This window comes from Oncorhynchus gorbuscha, linkage group LG17 (genome assembly GCF_021184085.1).
Source record: "Oncorhynchus gorbuscha isolate QuinsamMale2020 ecotype Even-year linkage group LG17, OgorEven_v1.0, whole genome shotgun sequence".
NCBI lineage: Eukaryota > Metazoa > Chordata > Actinopteri > Salmoniformes > Salmonidae > Oncorhynchus > Oncorhynchus gorbuscha.
Genome location: NC_060189.1, coordinates 38,419,173 through 38,446,535, shown reverse-complemented (window position 1 = coordinate 38,446,535; position 27,363 = coordinate 38,419,173). Strand labels below are relative to the sequence as shown.

Below are 27,363 nucleotides of genomic sequence, written 5' to 3'. Positions count from 1 at the left end.
TTTAATTTCCTTGTTGTCTACCTCTCGCTTTCTCCAGTCTTCCCTCTGCCTTCCTTTTTTACCCTTCTCTCTTCCACTCTTATCTCCTTCCCCTTACTTGTTCTTTGCTTTGATTTTCTCTTTCAGTGTCTCTCTGTCAATTTCACTCCTCAACCCAAGGCGTACAGCTTTAGTTACTAGCTAAAATAAGAGTCTGACACAGCATAGGCAGTTGCTCTAACTATTACCTTGCAGGAATTGGCCCTCTGGCTACATGCCTGGGAGATGTCTGGTGGGGATTACATAGAAGATAATGGTTGTGGGATGGTATTGTATCCTCACAGTCAAAACGTAGCTGTTGTGGGGCAGGTTCCCACAGTCTATGGATTTGTATTGATTGTCTGAAGTGGCTTCATTGCTCTACTAATCTCCTTCAATTCACTGATGTCAATGAATTGGACAGATGCAAGGAACATAGCATACATTGCTTTTACCTGTCCTGTGTTTTCAGATCAGATCATGGGGTTCTGGTGAAAAGTAGTGCAATATGCAGGGAAAGGGTTCCATTTAAGACTGTAGATGATGGAGAGGACATAAGGCTCGTAAGCTATAGTAGACTATTGAGGTCAGTTTGAGAAACAAAAGCTAGCAGAAGAGTGATAAGATTCATCAGAGGCTAAAACAATTAGTATAGTCATTTTATCCCAGTGTCTAGACCAGGGTCCAGATTCACAAAACCTTCTTAACCTGTTGCGACGAGCAATCCCGTATCCGGGATCCTATTTATAGCCTCAAGCTCATTACCATAACGCAACGTTAACTATTCATGAAAATCGCAAATGAAATGAAATAAATATATTTGCTCTCAAGCTTAGCCTTTTGTTAACAACATTGTCATCTCAGATTTTCAAAATATGCTTTTGAACCATAGCTAAACAAGCATTTGTGTAAGAGTATTGATAGCCTAACATAGCATTAAGCCTAACATTCAGCATGCAACATTTTCACAAAAACAAGAAAAGCATTCAAATAAAATAATTTACCTTTGAAGAACTTCAGATGTTTTCAATGAGGAGACTCTCAGTTAGATAGCAAATGTTCAGTTTTTCCAAAAATATTATTTGTGTAGGAGAAATCGCTCTGTTCATCACGTTTGGGTAAGAAAAAACCAGAGTCATTACAACGCAAACTTTTTCCCAAATTAACTCCATAATATCGACAGAAACATGGTAAACATTGTTTAGAATCAATCCTCAAGGTGATTTTCACATATCTATCGATGATGAATAATTCATGGAAGTTTGGTTCCTCCTCTGAAGAAAATGGAATGCGCATGGACCTGGAGATTACGCAATAATTTTGACGGAGGACACCGGGCGGACACCTGGTAAATGTAGTCTCTTATGGTCAATCTTCCAATGATATGCCTACAAATACGTCACAATGCTGCAGACACTTTGGGGAAACGACAGAAAGTGCAGGCTCATTCCTGGCGCATTCACAGCCATATAAGGAGACATTGGAACACAGGGCATTCAAAATCTGGACCATTTCCCGTATGAAATTTCATCTTGGTTTCGCCTGTAGCATTAGTTCTGGGGCACTCACAGATAATCTTTGCAGTTTTGGAAACGTCCAGAGTTTTTTCTTTCCAAAGCTGTCAATTACATGCATAGTCGAGCATCTTTTCGTGACAAAATATCTTGTTTAAAACGGGAACGTTTTTTATCCAAAAATTAAGACCGCCCCCTATCTCGAAGAAGTTAAGAAGAAAGGTCTTCTTAACTGCCATTTTTTTCCCCTTAACTATAGATTTAAGAAGAAAGTTAAGCAAAGTTGTTTCTCAAAGGTTATTGGAAAATGTATTGCGCTATTTCTTACAGTATGTTTCTCATTTAGCAAAAAAGTTAAGAAGAAAATAGATTTAGAAAATAAAGTTATTGGAAATGTTTTAATTCCAAGATAGCTAAACCCTCAGGGCTGTGAGAGGAAAAAGCTCATGAAAGCAATTCACTGTTTAATTCACTCTCAAACTTGAGGTTATTATTTAATGATTTTACACCCAAGAACATGTTTTAGAACCGTAATCTCAGTAAGAAAATATGCTAACATGATTGCCATTGCTAGATAGTTACCTAAAATGGTTGACTAGCAACACAATCTTTATTTGTGTGTATTTATATTTCAGAAGTTTAAGAAAATCATTCAATCTTAAGATATTGTAGAGGAATTGCACTTACCTTGTGAGTTTTTTTTTCTTCTTAAGAAGCATCTGAATTTTTTACGTAAGAAGTGTTTTGTGAATCTGGACCCAGGGGTCTCCAACAGGTCAATCGTGAGCTACCAGTAGCTCGTGGCCCACCTATGAGTAGCCTGCCAATAATTTCTGAAAATACATTTTTTCACGTGTTCCAACGCAAACTCTCATAATATCAAGGCCACATTGACATTATCCCAACCCTGGTTAGCCACTATTGCCTTAAAGAGCCAAATGAAACACAATATCTGCCAATTAATTTCCAGAAATATTGCCCATCTCTCTGTTTGGTGAGCACATTTGTTTATCACTCTGTATGTAGCCATTTAAGTGATGCTAATGATAACCATCTTGTGGGTAGACAGACTTTTCCCCCAAAACCTTATAATGTTAACCGCAAAGTCGTTTCACCTGACAGAACAATATCAAGATTATTTGTATAAATTGGGTGGGGATTGTTTTGAAAACTCTGCCATGACGTGCTGCAGCAAAATTGGGTTGTTCAATAACACATACTGTATTTTCTAAGGGTGTAGCCCTAACGCAGTAACATCGCCAGACCGGAAAATTTCTCTTGACTTCAAAAATGTGATGTGATTTAAGCATCGACATGGACATCTATTTTCATTGTTTCTCTATGAATAATTGTAATATTAAGGATTAATAAAACCAAGAAAATAAAATAAAACCAAGAAAATATTATTTTTGTTGGTCCCCTTAGAGTTGTTGATTAACCATTATTTTACCAGGTGTATTGACAAAATATATTGTACACTAAGGACTAGAGGTCGACCGATTAATCGGAATGGCCGATTTAATTAGGGCCGATTTCAAGTTTTCATAACAATCGGAAAACAGTGTGTTAACTGCCTTGTTCAGGGGCAGAACGACAGATTTTTACCTTGTCAGCTCAGGGATTCAATCGTGCAACCTTAAAGTTAACTAGTTCAAAGCTCTAACCACCTGCCTCTTATCTTATAAACTTATAAACTTAAACTTATCTTATAAAAAAGAATCAATCAATCAATCATAATCACTAGTTAACTACACATGGTTGATATTACTAGTTTATTACTAGTTTATCTAGCGTTTATCTAGCGTGTCGATGCGGTGCGCATTTGCGAAAAAGGACTGTCGTTGTTTATGGTTAGGTACACATTGAAGCATCAATGCCTTTCTTAAAATCAATACACAGAAGTATATATCTTTAAACCTGCATATTTAGCTAAATGAAATCCAGGTTAGCAGGCAATATTAAACAGGTGAAATTGTGTTACTTCTCTTGCGTTCATTGCACGCAGAGTCAGGGTATATGTAACAGTTCGGGCCGCCTGGCTCATTACGAACTAATTTGCCACAATTTTATGGAATTATGACATAACATTGAAGGTTGTGCAATGTAACAGGAGTATTTAGACTTATGGATGCCACCTGTTACGGTTCCGTATTTCACTGAAAGAATAAACGTTTAGTTTTCGAAGATGATAGTTTCCGGATTCTGCCATACTAATGACCTAAGGCTCGTATTTCTGTGTGTGATTTGATAGAGCAGTCTGGCTGAGCGATGGTAGGCACCAGCAGGCTCGTAAGCATTCATTCAAACAGCACTTTCGTGCTCAGCACGCTTCAAGCATTGCGCTGTTTATGACTTCAAGCCTATCAACTCCTGAGATTAGGCTGGTGTAACCGATGTGAAATGGCAAGCTAGTTAGCGCGCGCTAATAACGTTTCAAACATCACTCGCTCTGAGACTTGGAGTAGTTGTTCCCCTTGCTCTGCATGGGTAACGCTTCTTCGAGGGTGGCTGTTGTCAATGTGTTCCTGGTTTAAGCCCAGGTAGCGGTGAGGAGAGGGATGGAAGCTACAGTGGGGAGAACAAGTATTTGATACACTGCCGATTTTGCAGGTTTTCCTACTTAAAGCACTTCAACTGTGAGAGACGGAATCTAAAACAAAAATCCAGAAAATCACATTGTATGATTTTTAAGTAATTAATTAGCATTTTATTGCATGACATAAGTACATCAGAAAAGCAAAACTTTATATTTGGTACAGAAACCTTTGTTTGGAAATACAGAGATCATACATTTCCTGTAGTTCTTGACCAGGTTTGCACATACTGCAGCAGGGATTTTGGCCCACTCCTCCATACAGACCTTCTCCAGATCCTTCAGGTTTCGGGGCTGTCACTGGGCAATACGGACTTTCAGCTCCCTCCAAAGATTTTTTTATTGGGTTCAGGTCTGGAGACTGGCTAGGCCACTCCAGGACCTTGAGATGCTTCTTATGGAGCCACTCCTTAGTTGCCCTGGCCGTGTGTTTCGGGTCGTTGTCATGCTGGAAGACCCAGTCACGACCCATCTTCAATGCTCTTACTGAGGGAAGGAGGTTGTTGGCTAAGATCTCGCGATACATGGCCCCATCCATCCTCCCCTCAATACGGTGCAGTCGTCCTGTCCCCTTTGCAGAAAAGCATCCCCAATGAATGATGTTTCCACCTCCATGCTTCACGGTTGGGATGGTGTTCTTGGTTGTACTCATCCTTCTTCTTCCTCCAAACACGGCGAGTGGAGTTTAGACCAAAAAGCTCTATTTTTGTCTTATCAGACCACATGACCTTCACCCATTCCTCCTCTGGATCATCCAGATGGTCATTGGCAAACTTCAGATGGGCCTGGACATGCGCTGGCTTGAGCAGGGAGACCTTGCGTGCGCTGCAGGATTTGAATCCATGACGGCGTAGTGTGTTACTAATGGTTTTCTTTGAGACTGTGGTTCCAGCTCTCTTCAGGTCATTGACCAGGTCCTGCCGTGTAGTTCTGGGCTGATCCCTCACCTTCCTCATGATCACTGATGCCCCACGAGGTGAGATCTTGCATGGAGCCCCAGATCGAGGGTGATTGACCATCATCTTGAACTGCGCCAACAGTTGTTGCCTTATAAGCTGCTTGCCTATTGTCCTCTAGCCCATCCCAGCCTTGTGCAGGTCTACAATTTCACCCCTGATGTCCTTACACAGCTCTATGGTCTTGGCCATTGTGGAGAGGTTGGAGTCTGTTTGATTGAGTGTGTGTGGACAGGTGTCTTTTATACAGGTAACGAGTTCAAACAGGTGCAGTTAATACAGATAATGAGTGGAGAACAGGAGGGCTTCTTAAAGAAAAACTAACAGAGTCTGTGAGAGCTGGAGTTCTTACTGGTTGGTAGGTGATCAAATACTTATGTCATGCAATAAAATGCAAATTAATTACTTAAAAATCATACAATGTGATTTTCTCTCACAGTTGAAGTGTACCTATGATAAAAAATACAAACCTCTACATGCTTTGTAAGTAGGAAACACTGCTGATTTTTCAGGTTATCAAATACTTGTTCTCCCCACTGTATACTGTTACACTGGCAATACTAAAGTGCCTATAAGAACATCCAATAGTCAAAAGTATATGAAATACAAATCGTATAGAGAGAAATATTCCTATAATAACTACAACCTAAAACTTCTTACCTGGGAATATCGAAGACTCATGTTAAAAGGAACCACCAGTTTTCATATGTTCTCATGTTCTGAGCAAGGAACTTAAACATTAGCTTTCTTACATGGCACATATTGCACTTTTACTTTCTTCTCCAACACCTTGTTTTTGCATTATTTAAACCAAATTGAACATGTTTCATTATTTATTTCATTATTTATTTGAGGCTAAATTGATTTTATTGTTGTAATTATCATTATTACAAAGAAATATATATTTTTAAATTGTCCGATTTAATCGGTATCGGCTTTTTTTTTGTCCTCCAATAATCGGTATTGGCTTTTTTTTTGGGTCCTCCAATAATCTGTATCGGCTTTGAAAAAGCATAATCGGTCGACCTCTACCAAGGACCCATGGAAGAGTAGTGGAGAAGAGATGATTTTATTTTTAAAATAAGTAGCTCGCAAAGTAGCTCTCATCCTAGAAAAGGTGAGAGACCCCTGGTCTAGAAAAATCCACTTAACCAATTACAGCATTAGAGGCCACTTTGTGCCTGCTGCCTTCATTCCACTGAGGTGAATTTCACCCTTGTCAACGAGGATTGCAATAGTGGTTTAAAATTGCTTGACATTAATGTGAATTACGTTAAGTTTAAAAAATTTCTCTTCTATGGGAGAAAGATCTTGTATAACAGTTTAACTCTGGCACTAAGGAGGAAATTCAGTTAGCGTTTATCACATTTGGTTGTTGGTGTGTGTTTTGTGTGCAGAGAGCGAGTTGCCTGGTGCCCAGGCTGGTCTCTGTGATAGGTTTTTAAACAATTGTTCTTATTTTCCCTTTTGGTATTCCCCTCTCAGAATGTTCGGAATACTCTGTCAGCAGAGGAATCCCAGGTGGAGAACCTCAAGGCCCAGCTTAAAGAACTCTTCCGCTTTTCCCAAGATTCCCGGCATCTCTCTGACGACGTCCTGGCTGTGGTGAAGGAGCACCAGAGGTGAGTGGACAATCAGAGCACATCACAGTGTAGAAGAAGAGTGACGATGGAGAGGAAGATGCTTTTTAAGATTTAACACATATGGAATCATATAGTAACCAAAATGGTGTGAAACAAATCAAAATATATTTCAGATTCTTCGAAGTAGCCACACTTTGCCTTGATGACAGCTTTGCACACTCTTGGCATTTTCTCAACCAGCTTCACCTGTGATGCTTTTCCAACAGTCTTTGAAGGAGTTCCCACATGCTGAGCACTTGTTGGCTGCTTTTCCTTTACTCTGCGGTCCAACTCATCCCAAACCATCTCAATTTGGTTGAGGTCGGGGGATTGTGGAGGCCAGGTCATCTGATGCAGCACTCCATCACTCTCTTCTAAGCGAGCCCTTACACAAGCGAGCCTTTACACAACCTTAAGCGAGCCCTTACACAACCTGGTTAAGTGTGCCTTGAATAATAACAAATCACTGACAGTGTCACCAGCAAAGCACCATCACACCACCTCATCCATGCTTCACAGTGGGAACCACACATGCGTAGATCATCCGTTCTCACAAAGACACGGCGCTTGGAACCAAAAATCTAAAATTTGGATTCATCATACCAAAGGACAGATTTCCACCGGTCTAATGTCCATTGCTCGTGTTTCTTTGCCCAAGCAAGTCTCTTCTCCTTATTGGTGTCCTTTTTAGTAGTGGTATCTTTGTAGCAATTTGACCATGAAGGCCTGATTCACGCAGTCTCTTCTGAACAGTTGATGTTGAGATGTGTTACTTGAACTCTATGAAGCATTTATTTGGGCTGCAATCTGAGGTGCAGTTAACTCTAATGAACTTTTCCTCTGCAGCAGAGGTAACTCTGGGTCTTCCTTTCCTTTGGCGGTCCTCATGAGAGCCGGTTTCATCATAGCGCTTGATGGTTTTTGTGACTGCACTTGAAGAGCGTTAAAAGTTCTTGACATTTTCCAAATTGACTGACCTTTTTTGCTTATTTGAGCTGTTCCTGCCATAATATGGACTTGGACTTTTACCGACCTAAGGCAATCTTCTGTATATCACCCCTACCTTGTCACAACACAGCCGATATGCTCAAACGCATTAAGGAAAGAAATTCCACAAATGAACTTTTAACAAGGCACACCTGTTAATTGAAATGCATTCCAGGTGACCTACCTCATGAAGCTGGTTGAGAGAATGCCAAGAGTGTGCAAAGCTGTCAAGTCAAAGGGTGGCTACATTGAAGAATGTCAAATATAACATATATTTTGATTTGTTTAACACTTTTTTGGGGGGTTACAACATGATCTGTTCATGATGTTGATGTTTTCATTATTATTATTATTGTTATTATTATTATTATTATACAATGTAGAAAATAATAAACAATAAAGAAAAACCCTTGAATGAGTTGTTGTCCACACTTTTGACGGAACTCTAAATACAAAAGTATGTGGACACCCTTCAAATGAGTGGATTCCACTATTTCAGCCATACCCATTGCTGACAGGTGTATAAAATCGAGCACACAGCCATGCAATCTTCGTAGACACACATTGGCAGTAGAATGGCTTTACTGAAGAGTTCAGGACTTTCAGTGTGGCACAGACATAGGATGCCACCTTTCTAATAAGCAGTTAGTCAAATTCCTGCCCTGCTAGAGCTGTGCCTGTCAACTCGAAGTGCTGTTATTGTGAAGTTGAAATGTCTAGGAGCAGCAACGGCTCAGCCGCGAAGTAGTAGACCACACAAGCTCACAGAACAGGACCACCGAGTGCTGAAGCACGTTGAGGGTAATAATCTATCCTGTGTTGCAACACTCACTACCGATTTCCAAACTGCCTCTGGAAGCAAAGTCAACACTAACTGTTTGTCGGGAGCTTCATGAAATTAGTTTCCATGGCCGAGCAGCCGTACACAAGCCTAAGATCACCATACACAATGCCAAGCATCAGCTAGAGGGGTGTAAAGCTTGGTGGCATTGGACTCTGGAGCAGTGGAAACGTGCTCTCTGGAGTGATGAATCACGCTTCACAATCTGATGGTCCGATGGACTAATCTGGGTTTGGCAGATGCCAGTAAACGCTACCTGCCCGAATGCATAGTGCTAACTGTAAAGTTTGGTGGAGGAGGAATAATGGTCTTGGGCTGTTTTTCATGGTTTGGGCTAGGCCCCTTAGTTCCAGTGAAGGGAAATTTTAACTCTACAGCATACATTGAGTTTCTAGACAATTCTGTGCTTCCAACATTGTGGCAACAGTTTTGGGAAGGCCCTTTCCTGTTTCAGCATGAAAATGCCCCCTTGCACAAAGCGAGGTGCATGCAGAAATGGTTTGTCGAGATTGGTGTGGAAGAACTTGACTGGCGTGCACAGAGCACTGTCCTCAACCCCATCGGACGTCTTTGGGATGAATTGGACCACCGACTAATTGCCCAACCTCACTAATGCGCTTGTGGCTGAATGGAAGCAAGTCCCCGCAGCAGCAATGTTTCAACATCTAGTGGAAAGCCATCCCAGAAGAGTGGATACTGTTATAGCAGCAAAGGGCGGACCAACTCCATATTAATGCCCATGATTTTGGAATGAGATGTTTGACGAGCAAGTGTCCACATAGTTTTGGTCATGTAGTGTATGGTTTTTAAAACCATTTACCTATATTCTGATTATTTCCAGGGATACACACAACATCTTGAAATATGTGTAGATATCTTTGTTAGAAAGAATACTATATTCCCCTTGATGGGGTGATGCTGAATGTAAAAACATGGCTCAATTTATTCCACTTTCCCTTACTGATTAGCTTTTGATGTTGTATGATAATTCATGCAAACAGTCCTTGCTCTCTCTATAGGAAAAGACAGGATGTCTATGCTGTTCTATAACATAATAACTTATTGAAACGTACAGTGATTACTTGGTTAAATATCAAACAGGCTAAATGTATAAGCTGCATTTTCCCTCTGACTTTTTACTGTGTTTAAATATATACAGTACATTTTGTTTTTTCCATGCAATGCACCATATCTAGCCTGTTTGAAGCCCGTCTCCTCTCCCCTGTCTGCCTATAGTGTGAAGTGTCGCGCAATGAAGCTATGTGTGGAGTCAGAGACAGGGCTGAGACTGGTGCTGCAGGACCCTCTGCATGGCTTCTCTCAGTGGAGCCAGCTGGTCTCTCAGGTGCTGGAGGCCTCAGCAGACGTGTCTGAGTTCTCCCACATTGCCTTGCTAGTGCAGAACATCGAGGTATAAACACCACACCACACTGCACTGCAGGCTGCTACTGATTTGATAAACTATTATTCCACCATGGGAAATGTTTTTGGTCATCTGCTTAAAAGGGATGTAGCAGGACATGATACAGAAAACATACAATGCAGCTAATTCAACACTGTAAAATCCATCGAGAAAAGGTGACCTTTAATCTCATCAATCAAGCAGCTAAACCAGAATTGTATTCGTAAGGTAACCCATTGATGGCTGAGAAACCAAACTTGTAGTAGCTGTGGCACTCAAGGCCTGGAGACCTCCACTCTAATAATGATATACTGTAGTCATGGTACCTTAATTAGGTCAGCTATGGAGATCCATTCAGCCCTAAAGACAGACCGTACTTGACAGAGATTGGCTTGGGCCGTGTCCGAAATGGCACCCTTTTCCCTATTTAGTGCACTACTTTTGATCAGGGCCCATAGGGCTGTGGTCAAAAGTAGTGAACTATATATGGAATAGTGTGTCAAAAGTAGTGTACTATATATCGAAGAGACTGCCATTTGAGCCTTCTCAATCATTAAATTGAATCTATGGCTTTCCCTATATAACCTCCTCCCCTCCAGACATGGGAATACTGAAGGCACAGGTCAGGGAGTTCAATCATTTCCTGATCTATGAAAAAGAGACATCTGAGGTTCATGCTTGCTTTTCGTTGACACAGAGGAATGTGTGATTTAGATGCCCCGAGGCACATATTTCTACTTTTTTTTTGTCTGTCTTTGTTTCCTCTATTTCTTTCTATCCCCCTACAGAGGTTGATGATGCAAAGTCTACAGCTGCAAGAGCGGTTGAGTCTGCTGCAGGTGAAGAGAGATCTGCTGGCTTCAGTGTTTGGCTCTGACAGAGCAGAGAGTCTACTGATGGAGCTCAACGCCGCCGTGAAGAACCGAGAGCTACTGCACAGCCAGCTTCTGCAGAGGAAGGGAAGACTGCAGGTGTGTGAGTGATTTCGTGTGTGTGCCATTGGGCTCTGGTCATATGTAGGTCATTATTAGGGAATGGGGTGCCATTTGGGATGGAATGTAATTTTTGTTATAAACTGGGTGGTTCGAGCCCTGAATGCTGATTGGCTGACAGCTGTGGTATATCAGACCGTATACCACGGGTATGAGAAAAATATGTATTTTTACTGCTCTAATTACGTTGGTAACCAGTTTATAATAGCCATAAGATACCTCGGGTTGGTGGTATATGGCCAATATACCATGGCTAAGGGGTGTATCCAGGCACTCCGCGTTGCGTCGTACACGAACAGCCCTTAACCGTGGTATATTGGCCATATACCACACCCCCTCGTGCCTTATTGCTTACGTATGTCCTTAGGGTTTGATCTCGAGGACGAAGGACTTTGGCGACGCCTACGAGTCAATCAGGAGCAAGCTGACCCTCCTGAGAGACAGACTATACTCAGCAGACATCCTCCAACCAGACATACTGGCCAAGAAGAGCCAGTCAGACCAGCTACAGGTGGGTCACTTACTACATTCTTAACCTGTGGCTCATTCTCAATGAATATTTCCTTGCATCCTCTCTCCTCACCTCCTTCTCAAAGGCATTGGAGTAGGTTCGAGTGGAGTGACCTTCTCCTCCAATATGGTTGGCAAGGAGGCAAGGAGATAGGATGCAAGGAATTGAGGAAAGATGAATTGAGCCTGTGTCCAGGGGGTCCTATGAGACTCATTTAGAACATATAAGCATGTATAAAGCATTCATAAAGTTGCTATGTGTCTCTCAGGGGATCAAGAAGGACTTGGAGGACTGTGAGGCCCACATCACAGCTCTGGAGACTCTGGTGTCATCCAGCTCCACTAACAAGACCCGATCTGAGAGACTGTATGGGGACTGGAGGAACCTATACAAGGCAGTGCGGGTAAGAATGGAAGGATTTGACTAAGCAGAAGTTTTAAAAATGATGATACTCTAAAAATAATATAATTATCCAGTCAGCGGCAGTACTATGGGCGCAAACAGCTCGTTAATGAGAGAGGTCGAAGGAGAATGGCAAGAATCATGCAAGCTAACAGGCAGGCCACAAACAGACAAATAACGGCGCAGAACCGCATCTCGGAAGGCACAACTCGTCAATCCTTGTCATGGATGGGCTATTGCAGCACGACCACACCGTGTTCCACTCTTGTCAGCTAAAAACAAGAAGAAGCGGCTCCAGTGGGCACACAATCACCAACACTGGACAAATGAGTGGAAAAACATTGCCTGGAACATTGACAGCGACTTCAGTTTACTTGAGTGGCCTTCGCAGTCCCCAGACCTCAACTGAACAGAGCATCTTTGGGTTGAGATGGAACGGGCTGTTAGCAGCATGAATGTACCGCCGTCCAATCTGCAGCAACTGTGTGATTCTGTTGCGTCAGCATGGACCAACATCCCTGTAGAATATTTATGACACCTTGTAGAATGCCCCAAATAATTCAGGCTGTTCTGGAGGCAAGGGGCGGGATCCACCCCGGTACTAGATGGGTGTACCTAATAAACCGGCACTGAGTGTATATCTTTGATATTAACGTGTGTGTGTGTGTGTGTGGCAGGTGAAGGGGAACGAGAGTGAGGAGAGCATCAGGGAGCACGAGAGTTTCCATGAGAGCCTGCTGAATGTAGAGAAGTGGCTGATGATTATGAGGCAGAAGCTGGAGTCCTACCGCAGTTCTGCTGGGGAGTGGAGCGTGGACAACAGACAGCATGAAGCTGAGGTACTGACATACCACACATCTGTTATGTGGCACTGATTATGGCTGTTTTGATGAAGATGGACAAACATGACTAGGCACTGGACTACTATGGAGAGGATATCCTGTTCTCTACTGACAAAGAGTTATGGGAAATAAACTGTGACTCTGTCCAGTGCTGAACTTGCATGTAGTTTATATGTCACGTCCCATCCTGTGTTATTCCTCCTCCGGTCCTGTAGAGGGCACTAGGTGAGTTCCCAGAGAAGGAGCTGCAGCTGCACCAGACAGAGGTGGAGGGCCAGCGGGTGCTGAAGAGGACCTCTGAGGAGGGACGAGTACACATCCTCAGGGACATGAAGCGCCTGAGAGAGTCCTGGATGGCCCTGCATGACCTCAGCCTCAACCTCTTCAGGTACGTTACGCTATAGCGGGCTTGACGGAAAACTCTTAGAATTAGATATAGAACTTCGGAATCAACAACTATACTTGACAAAGATGGCTGCTATTATCATCACATTCTAGAGCTTTGCACATGTATCAAATCATCCACCCTTGTGAATGATAGTGTCTCTATGGGAGGACTACTCTAGTACCATTACCACTAATGCTACTTCATCTCTAGTTTGGTGTGTTTCAGTGAAGGTTCTCGGCAAACTCCTATGGCTTGTGCACATCTATCTCCGAAAACTTTACCAACCATAGCCTTCTACAAAGAAGTCAATATGTTGCACATGCTGTCCCTGCATCTGGGTGAAAAGTATTTAATGCGGCCAATTACACACCAATCCTAAGAGATTCCTTCAGTTACTGACTGTCTGCTGTTCCATTCCCAGGCTGCTGAATGGGCACAGCTCCTCTGAGGACCATGACTTAGACATCCAGAGGGTGAGAGGTCAGGCTGGGGAGTTGACAGGCCCAGCTAGGGAGCTCTTTCCTGGGGAGGGAGGAGACCTGATCAAAGGAAGAGGCTCCAGCAGCAGGAGGGAGGGTGCTCCAGAGGGATCCCCAGGAGAGGACCATGGTGTCTGGGTCTCTCAGAGCTATGGATCAGGGTCTGGGAGAGGGGGAAGAACAGAGTCAGGGGCAAGGATGGAGCAAAGCGAAGGGGCAAGTTTTAGAGCAGAAGAGGGTGTGTGGGTAGAGGGAGGGTTTGAGGGCAGTGTGGAGGATATGGATCTCTCTGAACATGGGGAGAGACAGGGCAGTGGTCAACAGGGTCCAATGGCGTTAAGCCAAGGAAGCAGTCAGAGACCGGCACAGGGCAGTGGGGTTGAAAGCAGTGGCAATTGCAGGGAGAAGGGTGGCGGTGAGCACAGCTTTGGTGTTGAGGAGGTGGACTCTATTGCCAGGAGAGGGGGGTATGGTCAGGGAGGAGAGGGGGAGAACCGAGGGGAAACCACATGGATAAACTCCTCAGGCCACACAGGAGGCAGAAGCCCCCAGTGTGGAGTGGTGGGGGGGGCTTTGGGTCCAGGAGTAGCGGAGTTGTGGGGGGCTCCGGGTCCAGGAGTAGCGGAGTGGTGGGGGGTTCTGATTTTACAGGTAGCGGTGTGATGGAGGGATCAGGCTCTAGGAGTAGCGGAGTGGTGGTAGTCGGGGCGTCTGGGTCCAGCAGTAGCGGGCGGACAGAGGAGTGGGTGGATGAGCAGAGGTCCAGAGGTGTGGCTGAACCTGTGGCCATGGAGGTAGATGTGGGGTTAGGGCAAGGTCCTAGTCAGGGCAGCAGAAGCAGCTATAGAGAGGGAACAAGTGAAATGGGAGACCAGAGTGGAAGTGGAGGGGGACACCTGCGACACAGAGGGTCCTTCACCCTGATCAAGACAAAGATGGAAGATCCAGTCATGGACCAAGGCTTTGCTAGAAAACCTTCTGGAGGGCTACAGAGCTCAAGTAAACACACCACGGTACGGTTTACTATCTACAATGATTCTATTAACTCACAATCACATACTCATTATTTTCTAGTTAATAAAATAATTTCAACTTCAAATGGGCATGGTATAATTACAGTGGGGCAAAAAAGTATTGTCAACCACCAATTGTGCAAGTTCTCCCACTTAAAAAGATGAGAGGCCTGTAATTTTCATCATAGGTACACTTCAACTATGACAGACAAAATGAGAATAAAAATCCAGAAAATCACATTGTAGAATTTTTAATGAATTTATTTGCAAATGATGGTGGAAAATAAGTATTTGGTCACCTACAAACAAGCAACATTTCTGGCTCTCACAGACCTGTAACTACTTATTTTAGAGGCTCCTCTGTCCTCCACTCGTTACCTGTAGTAATGGCACCTGTTTGAACTTGTTATCAGTATAAAAGACACCTGTCCACAGAGCCAGAAATGTTGCTTGTTTGTAGGTGACCAAATACTTATTTTCCACCATAATTTGCTAATAAAGTCATTAAAAATCCTACAATGTGATAATCTGGGTTTTTTTCTTCTAATTTTGTCTCATCTTTTTAAGTGGGAGAACTTGCACAATTGGTGGCTGATGAAATACTTTTTTGCACCACTGTAAGCAATAAGGCATGAGGGGTGTGGTATATGGCTAATATACCACGGCTTAGGTGCTGTTCTTATGGATGACGCAATGCGGATACAGGATGCAGCTGTTAGTCGGGGTATATTGGCCATATACCACAAATCCCCAAGGTTCCTTATTGCTATTATAAACTGGTTACCAACGTAATTAGAACGGTACAAATCTTTATTTGGTTGCCATACCCGTGTATACGGACATAACACAGCTTTAAGCCAATCAGCATTTAACATTTAACATAACATTTAAGTCATTTAGCAGACGCTCTTATCCAGAGCGTCTTACAAATTGGTGCATTCACCTTATGACATCCAGTGGAACAGTCACTTTACAATAGTGCATCTAAATCTTAAAGGGGGGGGGGGGTGAGAGGGATTAAATGATTCTGAGCTATTATCCACTGTAAAAAACCACTGCTATTGCTTTTGAATATTTTGTTGACCTAAAATTTTAAATGTAGAGATTCAGATGATATCCTATCCTAGGTATTCCTTAAAGAGGTGGGGTTTCAGGTGTCTCCGGAAGGTGGTGATTGACTCCGCTGTCCTGGCGACGTGAGGGAGTTTGTTCCACCATTGGGGGGCCAGAACAGCGAACAGTTTTGACTGGGCTGAGCGGGAACTCTACTTCCTCAGTGGTAGGGAGGCGAGCAGGCCAGAGGTGGATGAACGCAGTGCCCTTGTTTGGGTGTAGGGCCTGATCAGAGCCTGGAGGTACTGAGGTGCCGTTCCCCTCACAGCTCCGTAGGCAAGCACCATGGTCTTGTAGCGGATGCGAGCTTCAACTGGAAGCCAGTGGAGAGAACGGAGGAGCGGGGTGACGTGAGAGAACTTGGGAAGGTTGAACACCAGACGGGCTGCGGCGTTCTGGATGAGTTGAAGGGGTTTAATGGCACAGGCAGGGAGCCCAGCCAACAGCGAGTTGCAGTAATCCAGACGGGAGATGACAAGTGCCTGGATTAGGACCTGCGCCGCTTCCTGTGTGAGGCAGGGTCGTACTCTGCGGATGTTGTAGAGCATGCACCTACAGGAACGGGCCACCGCCTTGATGTTGGTTGAGAATGACAGGGTGTTGTCCAGGATCACGCCAAGGTTCTTAGCGCTCTGGGAGGAGGACACAATGGAGTTGTCAACCGTGATGGCGAGATCATGGAACGGGCAGTCCTTCCCCGGGAGGAAGAGCAGCTCCGTCTTGCCGAGGTTCAGCTTGAGGTGGTGATCCGTCATCCACACTGATATGTCTGTCAGACATGCAGAGATTCGATTCGCCACCTGGTCATCAGAAGGGGGAAAGGAGAAGATTAGTTGTGTGTCGTCTGCATAGCAATGATAGGAGAGACCATGTGAGGTTATGACAGAGCCAAGTGACTTGGTGTATAGCGAGAATAGGAGAGGGCCTAGAACAGAGCCCTGGGGGACACCAGTGGTGAGAGCGTGTGGTGAGGAGACAGATTCTCGCCACGCCACCTGGTAGGAGCGACCTGACAGGTAGGACGCAATCCAAGCGTGGGCCGCGCCGGAGATGCCCAACTCGGAGAGGGTGGAGAGGAGGATCTGATGGTTCACAGTATCGAAGGCAGCCGATAGATCTAGAAGGATGAGAGCAGAGGAGAGAGAGTTAGCTTTAGCAGTGCGGAGCGCCTCCGTGATACAGAGGAGAGCAGTCTCAGTTGAATGACTAGTCTTGAAACCTGACTGATTTGGATCAAGAAAGTCATTCAGAGAGAGATAGCGGGAGAGCTGGCCAAGGACGGCACGTTCAAGAGTTTTGGAGAGAAAAGAAAGAAGGGATACTGGTCTGTAATTGTTGACATCGGAGGGATCGAGTGTAGGTTTTTTCAGAAGGGGTGCAACTCTCGCTCTCTTGAAGACGGAAGGGACGTAGCCAGCGGTCAGGGATGAGTTGATGAGCGAGGTGAGGTAAGGGAGAAGGTCTCCGGAAATGGTCTGGAGAAGAGAGGAGGGGATAGGGTCAAGCGGGCAGGTTGTTGGGCGGCCGGCCGTCACAAGACGCGAGATTTCATCTGGAGAGAGAGGGGAGAAAGAGGTCAGAGCACAGGGTAGGGCAGTGTGAGCAGAACCAGCGGTGTCGTTTGACTTAGCAAACGAGGATCGGATGTCGTCAACCTTCTTTTCAAAATGGTTGACGAAGTCATCTGCAGAGAGGGAGGAGGGGGGAGGAGGATTCAGGAGGGAGGAGAAGGTGGCAAAGAGCTTCCTAGGGTTAGAGGCAGATGCTTGGAATTTAGCGTGGTAGAAAGTGGCTTTAGCAGCAGAGACAGAGGAGGAAAATGTAGAGAGGAGGGAGTGAAAGGATGCCAGGTCCGCAGGGAGGCGAGTTTTCCTTCATTTCCTCTCGGCTGCCCGGAGCCCTGTTCTGTGAGCTCGCAATGAGTCATCGAGCCACGGAGCGGGAGGGGAGGACCGAGCCGGCCTGAAGGATAGGGGACATAGAGAGTCAAAGGATGCAGAGAGGGAGGAGAGGAGGGTTGAGGAGGCAGAATCAGGAGATAGGTTGGAGAAGGTTTGAGCGGAGGGAAGAGATGATAGGATGGAAGAGGAGAGAGTAGCGGGGGAGAGAGAGCGAAGGTTGGGACGGCGCGATACCATCCGAGTAGGGGCAGTGTGGGAGGTGTTGGATGAGAGCGAGAGGGAAAATGATACAAGGTAGTGGTCGGAGACTTGGAGGGGAGTTGCAATGAGGTTAGTGGAAGAACAGCATCTAGTAAAGATGAGGTCGAGCGTATTGCCTGCCTTGTGAGTAGGGGGGGGGGTGAGAGGGTGAGGTCAAAAGAGGAGAGGAGTGGAAAGAAGGAGGCAGAGAGGAAAGAGTCAAAGGTAGACGTGGGGAGGTTAAAGTCGCCCAGAACTGTGAGAGGTGAGCCGTCCTCAGGAAAGGAGCTTATCAAGGCATCAAGCTCATTGATGAACTCTCAGAGGGAACCTGGAGGGCGATAAATGATAAGGATGTTAAGCTTGAAAGGGCTGGTAACTGTGACAGCATGGAATTCAAAGGAGGCAATAGACAGATGGGTAAGGGGAGAAAGAGAGAATGATCACTTGGGAGAGATGAGGATCCCGGTGCCACCACCCCGCTGACCAGAAGCTCTCGGGGTGTGCGAGGACACGTGGGCGGACGAAGAGAGAGCAGTAGGAGTAGCAGTGTTGTCTGTGGTGATCCATGTTTCCGTCAGTGCCAAGAAGTCGAGGGACTGGAGGGAGGCATAGGCTGAGACGAACTCTGCCTTGTTGACCGCAGATTGGCAGTTCCAGAGGCTACCGGAGACCTGGAACTCCACGTGGGTCGTGCGCGCTGGGACCACCAGATTAGGGTGGCCGCGGCCACGCGGTGTGGAGCGTTTGTATGGTCTGTGCAGAGAGGAGAGAACAGGGATAAACAGACACATAGTTGACAGGCTACAGAAGAGGCTACGCTAATGCAAAGGAGATTGGAATGACAAGTGGACTACACGTCTCAAATGTTCAGAAAGTTAAGCTACGTAGCAAGAATCTTATTGACTAAAATGATTAAAATGATACAGTACTGCTGAAGTAGGCTAGCTGGCAGTGGGTGCGTTGTTGACACTACACTAATCAAGTCGTTCCGTTGAGTGTAATAGTTTCTGCAGTGCTGCTATTCGGGGGCTAGCTGGCTAGCTAGCATTCAGGGCTCGAACACAACATTTGACATTTTAGTCATTTAGCAGACGCTGCTATCCAGAGTGACTTAGTTAGTGCATTCATCTTAAGATAGCTAGGTGAGACAACCACATATCACAGTCGTATTAGCACATTTTTCCTCAATACAGAAGTTATCAGCAAAGTCAGTGCTAGTAGATACTCTTTGGAGATGTACGTTTCAGACGTTTGCAGGAAAATGGGAAGGGACTCTGCTGTCCTAGCATCAGAGAGAAGCTGGTTCCACTATTGGGGGACCAGGACAGAGAAGAGCTGTGACTGGGCTAGGCGGGAGCTGACCTCCTGTAGGGGTGGGACGGCCAACAGACTGGAGGATGGCAGACTGGAGTGCTCGGGTTGAGATGTGAGGTTTGAGCATAGCCTGAAGGTAGGGAGGGGCAGTTCCCCTTGCTGCTCTGTAGGCACGCACCATGGTCCTCTCTATGCCACCTGACAGGCGCGACCTGCCAGGTTGAATTGCAATCCAGGAGTGTGCAGAGCCTGAGATGTACGCACAGCCCTGAGAAGGTGGAGGGAAGGATTTGATGTTTCGCGGTGTCGAAGGCAGAGGATGGATCTAGGAGGATGAGAACAGAGGAGAAAGAGTCAGCTTTGGCAGAGCAGAGAGCCTCCAGACTGCTTAGGATGAAGATCGTTCTGAGAGAGATAACAAGTTGGTCAATGACAGCATGCTCAAGTGTTTGGGAAGAAAATAAAGAAGGGATATCGGTCTGTAGTTTTTGACATCAGAAGGGTTGAGTGTTGGTTGGTTTCTTGGGCAGAGGAGCGGCTCTGGCCATCTTGAAGTTGCAGGGGACGCAGACAGTGTTCAGGGATGAGTTGATGAGGGAAGTGAGGAATGGGAGAAGGTCTCCAGAGATGGTCTGGAGGAGGGGATGTTGTCGGGTGGCTGGACATCACTAGTCGCAGGATGGAAAAAGATGTTAGTGCTGTCTAAGTGGGACCAGTGGACTCAATAGGCTGAGTGAATGAGGAGCGGATGTCGTCAACCTTTTCTTAAAAGTAATTGACTCATCACTCAATATTCTCATTAACTGATATTACACTTCCGTTATAAACCAGAATATTTAGAAAATTAAGAAAATTAGCGGATTCTCTTTTGTGAAATATCACCTCAAGTAAGTTGTTGTGGTCCTTCAGGCAGATCCAGGGTCAGCTCTGATTGCAGCGGAGTACGAGGACAGGAGGAGGATTTTTGAGGCCTGGCTACAGAAGGAAAGCGATACTCTTTCAGGGATTCTCAACACCAAGGGACCGCTGAGCACCAGAGAACTCAAGATCAGGCAGAACACACTCAAGGTTGGTGCTAATGAATTCTCAGAAATATACAGTATTCCACTCCTGTTTATATTCACACAGAAATAATGAGGTACTCAAGTGCTGTGGCCATCTTATGGTTAGACTTTAATTTTTTAAACATTTATTTCAACTTTATTTAACCAGGTAGGCCAGTTGAGAACAAGTTCTCATTTATACAACTGCAACCTGGCCAAGATAAAGCAAAGCAGTGCAACAAAAACAACAGAGTTACACCTGGGATAAACAAATGTACAGTCAGTAACACAATAGAAAATCTGTATACAGTGTGTGCAAATGAAGCAAGGCAATAAACAGGCAAATAGTGGCAAAGTAACAAAGTAGTTACAATTTAGCTGTTTACACTGGAGTGATATATGTGCAGATGAGGATGTGCAAGTAGAAATACTGGTGTGCAAAAGAGCAGAAAAACAAATATGGGGATGAGGTAGGTAGTTGGTTGGATGGGCTATTTACAGATGGGCTGTGTACAGCTGCAGCGATTGGTAAGCTGCTCTGACAGCTAACGCTTAAAGTTAGTGAGGGGGGGGGGGGTTGCAAGTCGTTCTAGTCATTGGCAGCAGAGAACTGGAAGGAAAGGAGGTGTTGGCTTTGGGGATGACCAATGAAATATACCTGCTGGAGCACGTGCTATGGGTGGGTGTTGCTATGGTGACCAGTGAGCTGATGTAGGCGGAGCTTTACGTAGCAAATACTTATAGATGACCTGGAGCCAGTGGGTTTGGCGACGAATATGTAGCGAGGACCAGCCAACGAGAGCATACAGGTCGCAGTGGTAGGTAGTATTTGTCATTTTGGTGACAAAATGGATGGCACTGTGATAGACTACATCCAGGTTGCTGAGGAGAGTGTTTGAGGCTATTTTGTAAATGTCATTGGCAGGAGTCAAGGATCGGCAGGATAGTCAGTTTTACGAGGGTATGTTTGGCAGCATGAGTGGAGGAGGCTTTGTTGCGAAATAGGAAGCCAATTCTAGATTTAACTTTGGATTAGAGATGCTTAATGCGAGTCTGGTAGGAGAGTTTACAGTCTAGCCAGACAGCTGGGTATTTATAGTTGTCCACATATTCTAAGTCAGAACTGTCCTCAGTAGTGATGCTCGTCGGGTGGGTGGGTGTGGGCAGCGATCGGTTGAAGCGCATACATTTAGTTTTACTAGCATTTAAGAGCAGTTTGAGGCCACGGAAAGAGTATTGTATGGCGTTGAAGCTCGTTTGGAGGTTTGTTAACACAATGTCCAAAGAAGGGCCAGATGTATACACAATGGTGTCATCTGTGTAGAGGTGGATCAAAGAATCACCCGCAGAAAGAGCGTTATCATTGATAAATACAGAGGAAAGAGTCGGCCTGAGAATTGAACCCTGTGGCACCCCCATAGAGACTGCCAGAAGTCTGGACAACAGGCCCTCCAATTTGGCACACTGAACTCTATTTGAGAAGTAGTTGGTGAACCAGGTGAGGCAGTTATTAGAGAAACCAAGGCTGTTGAGTCTGCTGATAAGAATGCGGTGATTGACAGAGTCGAAGGCCTTGGCCAGGTCGATGAAGACTGTTGCACAGTACTGTCTTTTATCAAGGGAGGTTATGATATCGTTTAGGACCTTGAGCGTGGCTGAGGTGCACCCGTGACCAGCTCGGAAACCAGATTGCATAGCGGAGAAGGTATGGTGGGATTCGAAATGCTCAGTGATCTGTTTGTTCACTTGACTTTCAAATACTTTAGAAAGGCAGGGCAGGATGGATGTAGGTCTGTAACAGTTTGGGTCTAGAGTGCCTCCCCATTTGGAGAGGAATCTTTAGGAATCTGAGACGATGCGAAAGAGAGGTTGAACAGACTAGTAATAGGGGTTGCAACAATGGTGGCGGATAATTTTAGGGAGAGGGTCCAGATTGCCTAGCCCAGCTGATTTCTAGGGATCCAGATTTTGCAGCTCTTTCAGAACATCAGCTATCTGGATTTGGGTGAAGGAGAAGCTGGGGGGTTTCGGCCAGTTGCAGCGGGGGTTGCAGAGCTGTTGGCCGGGGTGGAAAGGTGGAAGGCATGGCCAGCCATAGAGAAATGTTTATTGAAATTATCGTGGATTCATCAGTGGTGACAGTGTTTCCTAGTCTCAGTGCAGATGGCATCTGGGAGGAGGTACTCTTATTTTCCATGGACTTTACGACTGGAATTAGTGCTGTAGGATACAAATTTCTGTTTGAAAAAGCTGTGTGTATTGGTTCCTGACTTCCCTGAAAGGTTGCATATCGCGGGGGCTATTCGAAGCTAGTGCAATACGCCACAGGGTGTTTTTGTGCGAGTCAAGGTCAGTCAAGTCTGGAGTGAACCAAGGGCTATATCTGTTCTTAGTTCTACTTTGTAAGGGGCATGCTTATTTGAAGATGGTGAGGAAAGCACTTTTAAATAGCAACCAGGCATCCTCTACTGACGGGATGAGGTCAATATCTTTCCAGGATACCTGGGCCAGGTCAATTAGAAAGGCCTGCTTGCAGAAGTGTTTTAGGGAGCGTTTGACAGTAATGAGGTGTTCATTTGACTGCAGACCCATAACGAACGGACGCAGGCAATGAGGCAGTGATCGTTAAGATCCTGGTTGAAAACAGCAGAGGTGTATTTAGACGGCAAGTTGGTCAGGATGATATCTATGAGGGTGCCCATGGTTACGGATTTGGCGGTGTTCCTTGATCATTTGTGTGAGATTGAGGGCATCTAGCTTAGATTGTAGGACAGCCAGGGTGTTAAGCATATCCCAATTTAGGTCACCTAGCTGTACGAACTCTGACGATAGATGGGGGGGGGGGTCTATTCACATATGGTGCCCAGGGCACAGCTGGGGGCTGAGGGGGGGGGGGGGGGGATAACAAGCAGCAACAGTGAGGGACTTATTTCTGGAGAAATGGATCTTTAAAAGGAGAAGCTTGAACTGTTTGGGCATAGACCTGGATGGTATGACAGAATTCTGAAGAATCTCTGCAGTAGATTGCAATTCCGCCCCCTTTTAGCAGTTCAGAAAATGTTGTAATTTGGGTTGGAAATTTCAGAATTTTTGGTGGCATTCCTATGCCAGGATTCAGACACGGTTAGGACATCAGGGTTGGCTTAAAACAAGTTACTTTGTCAGTAATATACATGCTTTGTGAGAACTTCTGGAGGATGTTATGTTCAGAGTGCACCAGGATGGTCGAAGATAATCTTCTGGCCAGCGGAGTTTCTTTAAGAGCCCCAATCACTTGCTGTACGGTTTTGGAAACATAGTATCTTTCATATTAGCGAGAAATCATTTTCAAAAAAACAAAAGGTTAAATTACTACACCCTTATAGGGCCGATTGGGGTTTCCACGTCCATATTTCCATGTTACAGCACTTGTTTACTGAAAACAGATGGAAGACCGAGGCATAACTCTGCTATTTAGCTATATACGTCTCCGAACACCTGTGTGTAAACAGAAGGCGGATGCGGCAAACGTGTTGTCACTGAAAAATACTCTCGGCTGCAACTGTGTTAAAACTGGTTGAAACAGTGTACAGTAAGTGTCTATTTGTGAAATTATTCTGATGTGATAAGAAAGTAGAAGGCTTTATTTCTAGAACCGTACCGCAGTTGAGAATCAATTTACATTTCAGAGGATTTGGCTGTTTTGGCTGCCAGAGCCAATTTGCCTCTAAACAGAGCATGTAAGGTCCTTGGACTATAAGGAGTTGTGTTAGGCTCCTTTAGTTTATTACTGGGCTAGGTAGAAACATACCTTACAGCAAGGCCCTAACAAATACACACCCCACATACACCGCAAACCTTCCAGCGTTCCTCTAGACGGCTAAAATAACTTTTGGCAGCTGTACTGACGGCCAGTACACTTACATCCCAACCAGAAGCTGCCTGACAGTCAGACAGGTTGTGTCCTAAATGCCACCCTACCCACTTGGCACACACTGGTTGAATCAGCGTTTCTACGTCATTTCAATGAAATTTCCAACGTGAAATAGACATTGAATTGACATCTGGGTGTATTCTCTATATATACTTTTGATATAGGGCACTGGCCCAAAATTGTGCACTATATAGTAAATAGGGTGCCATTTGGGATGCTAGCAGGCCATGTTAGTGGTTGGAATATTTTTGTCAGGATAGGATAACAGAGCACAAAGCATGCCTTAATGTCAGCAGACATTGAATCAATGCAGAAAGGGGATTGAAGATGTTTGCTTCTTTGTTTGGGGATATACAGTACGTATGTGCTGCTGTGGTTTCAGTAGAGAAAAAGGGTTAAGTATTCCTTCAGTATTTACTGCTGTAGCTATTCTTCTGTGCAAAGATCCTGTGTAGACATTACACACACACACTGCTTATTGTTATTACTTTAAGCAACAATTCCTCTGCTTACCCCTCAGCCATATGCAACTGTTTAGTCTTATTCATTCTCTATCTCCCTGTTGTTCACTTGCCTCTTCTCTCTTCCCCCTCTCTCTCTCTCCCGCTCTCTTTCCACCCCTCCCCCCCTCTCTCTCCTCTCATTCCCACAGAATTTGCAGTCCAGTCTGGGCTGGGGTCAGGAGCAGTTCCAGCTACTGCTGATGTCTGGGGCGGCTGCATCCGGAGCCGGGGACGGGGCTGACCATTGGGCTGAGGATGTGGGTATGGAGGAGATACGTTATCGCTGGATGCTCTACAAGTCCAAACTGAAGGATGTAGGAGACCTCAATGCTCTGTTGAATGTCAAGGTAAGAGATGCTGTATACATTGTATTGTGTCTCCCAAATGGCACCCTATTCCCTTTATAGTGCACTATTTTTGACCAGGATCTATATGGTTCTCGTCAAAAGTAGTGCACTATATAGGGCAGTGGTCACCAACTCCAAGGAATTCCTAGTCGATCACCAAACATTTCTGTTAATAAAACAACGATAGGGCCTCCCGAGTGGCGCAGCGGTATAAGGCACTGCGTCACTACAGATCCGGGTTTGGTAGCCCCATGAGCTCTAGTGGCTCCTTGTGGTGGGCACATGCATGCTGACTTCGGTCGGCAGCTGTATGGTGTTTCCTGTGTCGGCTGGCTTTCGGGTTAACCGGGCAGTGTGTGAAGAAGCAGTGCGGCTTGGTGGACGCATGGCTCTCGACCTTCGCCTCCTGATTACTACTCCCATAACACAAAAAGGGGTAAAAGTACCCTATAACAATTGGTGTGTGTGTACAATGTAGAACATAGTACAAGTAACAGAAACCCTTGGAATGGTAGACCATCAGATTCAGGCCATCAGTCCAGTAAAAATAAAGTATGTATATTTTATGCGCACTCAGCTGTGCATCACAATTAATACAACAAATGATCTATTACCAGTTTGATCATATACCAACATTTTTTAAAATATAATTTCAAAATGGTCTGAGAAGAACAACACTGGCAGTGCAATTCAAGCATAGCCATGTATTGGGCCTATAACCTACTGCACAAACCTTGTTGTGACAGAGCTCTTTTTAATTGGTTAATGTTGCATAGGCTTACATTTTTCAAGTCATGTTTTTAAACAATCTGAGTGGTAGGTCACGGTTTGCATTTTGACTCAAGTGATCTTGACTTAAGGACAGGTTGGTGACCTCTGATATAGGGAATTAGGGTGCTGTGTAAAATGTCCATGCAGCAGAGCGCATTGAAGAGTATCCCATAATAAAGGGATGATACATTGGTCTACCACAAGGGTGCAGTGTATCATCATTGTTAGGTCATGGTCTGACTGAACTGTACTGTATAAAGCATAGTTTTACAGTATTTTTTTCACAGTATAGTTTTCTGGGTTTATTTCCATTAGGGTGCAAGTGCTGCTGGACAGGAGGAACACACCAGGACAGCTAAGGTACAGTTATCAATCCAGCTCAGAGCTTGTGTCATGGTCAAACATTCCTTTTAATATTCAGTGTAGTTCAAACTGGAAAAACGTGTGGTCTGGTGGTCCAAGCCGCCGCCTTTGGAACACATATATTGCTTTGAGCCTCCCCACTCCTCTGGGCTTAGAAAACACAGCTCTAGGGCCACTTGTCTGACCACCCAAGACTGGCACCAAGTCAAGCCTGCTGTCTCCAACAAACCCCAGTTAATTTGGCAGCCCAGTGGGGTGGAGCAACCTGGTCTCAGAGCATTCTGTGTTATTCTGTATGTAAATTCAGGACACTAAATTTACTATATGTTTTGTATGGTATATCTTAATTTTGGGATGTCCATCATCCATTTCGTATGATATGTTATGAATTACAATTCTTATGATACGTTACGAATTTGCAAAATGTACCATATATTTTGAATTCCCAAACGTAAAATATTTTACGAATTCCAAATTGTTGTGGCTAACATTAGCTAGGTGGCAAAAGTTAGATAGGGTAAGGGTAAAGGTTAGGAGTTAAGTTAAAGGGTTAGGGGAAGGGTTAGCTAAAATGATTAGGGTTCGTGGAAGGGTTAGCTAACATGCTAAGTAGTTGCAAAGTAGCTAAAAGGGTAATGTAGTCCTGATGGTATACGAACACGCAACCTTTGGGTTGCTAGATGTTTGCGTTATACGCCCACACCGATCAACCACCCTCCTTTCGTTTTTACCTTAAGTAACCTTCTGTGTTATGTAACCATATCAAACGTAACATATTTTACTAATTTGAGTGTCCCGGATTTACATTTACTTAGTTACATCTAGTCTTTGAGACCAGACTGGGTGGAAAAGAGATTAAGCAATGCCATGCTCCGTCACTCCCTCCCTCGCCCCCCCCATTAGGTCTCTCTTTCTCTCTCCTTTTCTCTCTCTCTCCCCCCATTTGGTGGAGCATGGGGGCCCTCGATATTACACAAAATTCCAGAGGATTTGCACCATGTTTCGCGTAGGTAGATGTAGTTCTGAGGTCAGTTTAAGGGCAACTTGTACCTGGAGCCTTGGTTTCAAACCTTGTCCTCCTCTCCAGCTATTGATGGCTAAGTTAGTGGACAGCCTCATCCCAGTCCTCTCTGCTCTAGGTATAAGATTCCTTTTTGCACAGATCTAGGATCAGCATACTCGTCTATAATCATCACCTTAACCATTTGGAGAAAGGGGAGAATGGATAACAAATCCTTGTCTAGGAGCAACCTCATTCTACTCTGTCTTCATCTGGTCTCTTGTCACTCGCT

At 44.9% G+C, this 27,363-nt stretch overlaps 1 protein-coding gene across 1 annotated transcript in view; it reads left to right on the top strand.

Moving 5' to 3' along the window:
- LOC124001279 (nesprin-3-like) overlaps positions 1-27,363 on the top strand; it is a 51,475-nt gene that overhangs the window by 16,092 nt on the left and 8,020 nt on the right. The window contains 12 exon segments of the mRNA XM_046307939.1: positions 6,567-6,703; positions 9,768-9,942; positions 10,722-10,904; positions 11,293-11,436; positions 11,705-11,839; positions 12,516-12,677; positions 12,896-13,068; positions 13,490-14,181; positions 14,184-14,560; positions 20,041-20,199; positions 24,740-24,937; positions 26,024-26,068. Coding sequence (XP_046163895.1) covers positions 6,567-6,703; positions 9,768-9,942; positions 10,722-10,904; positions 11,293-11,436; positions 11,705-11,839; positions 12,516-12,677; positions 12,896-13,068; positions 13,490-14,181; positions 14,184-14,560; positions 20,041-20,199; positions 24,740-24,937; positions 26,024-26,068 — 2,580 coding nt within the window.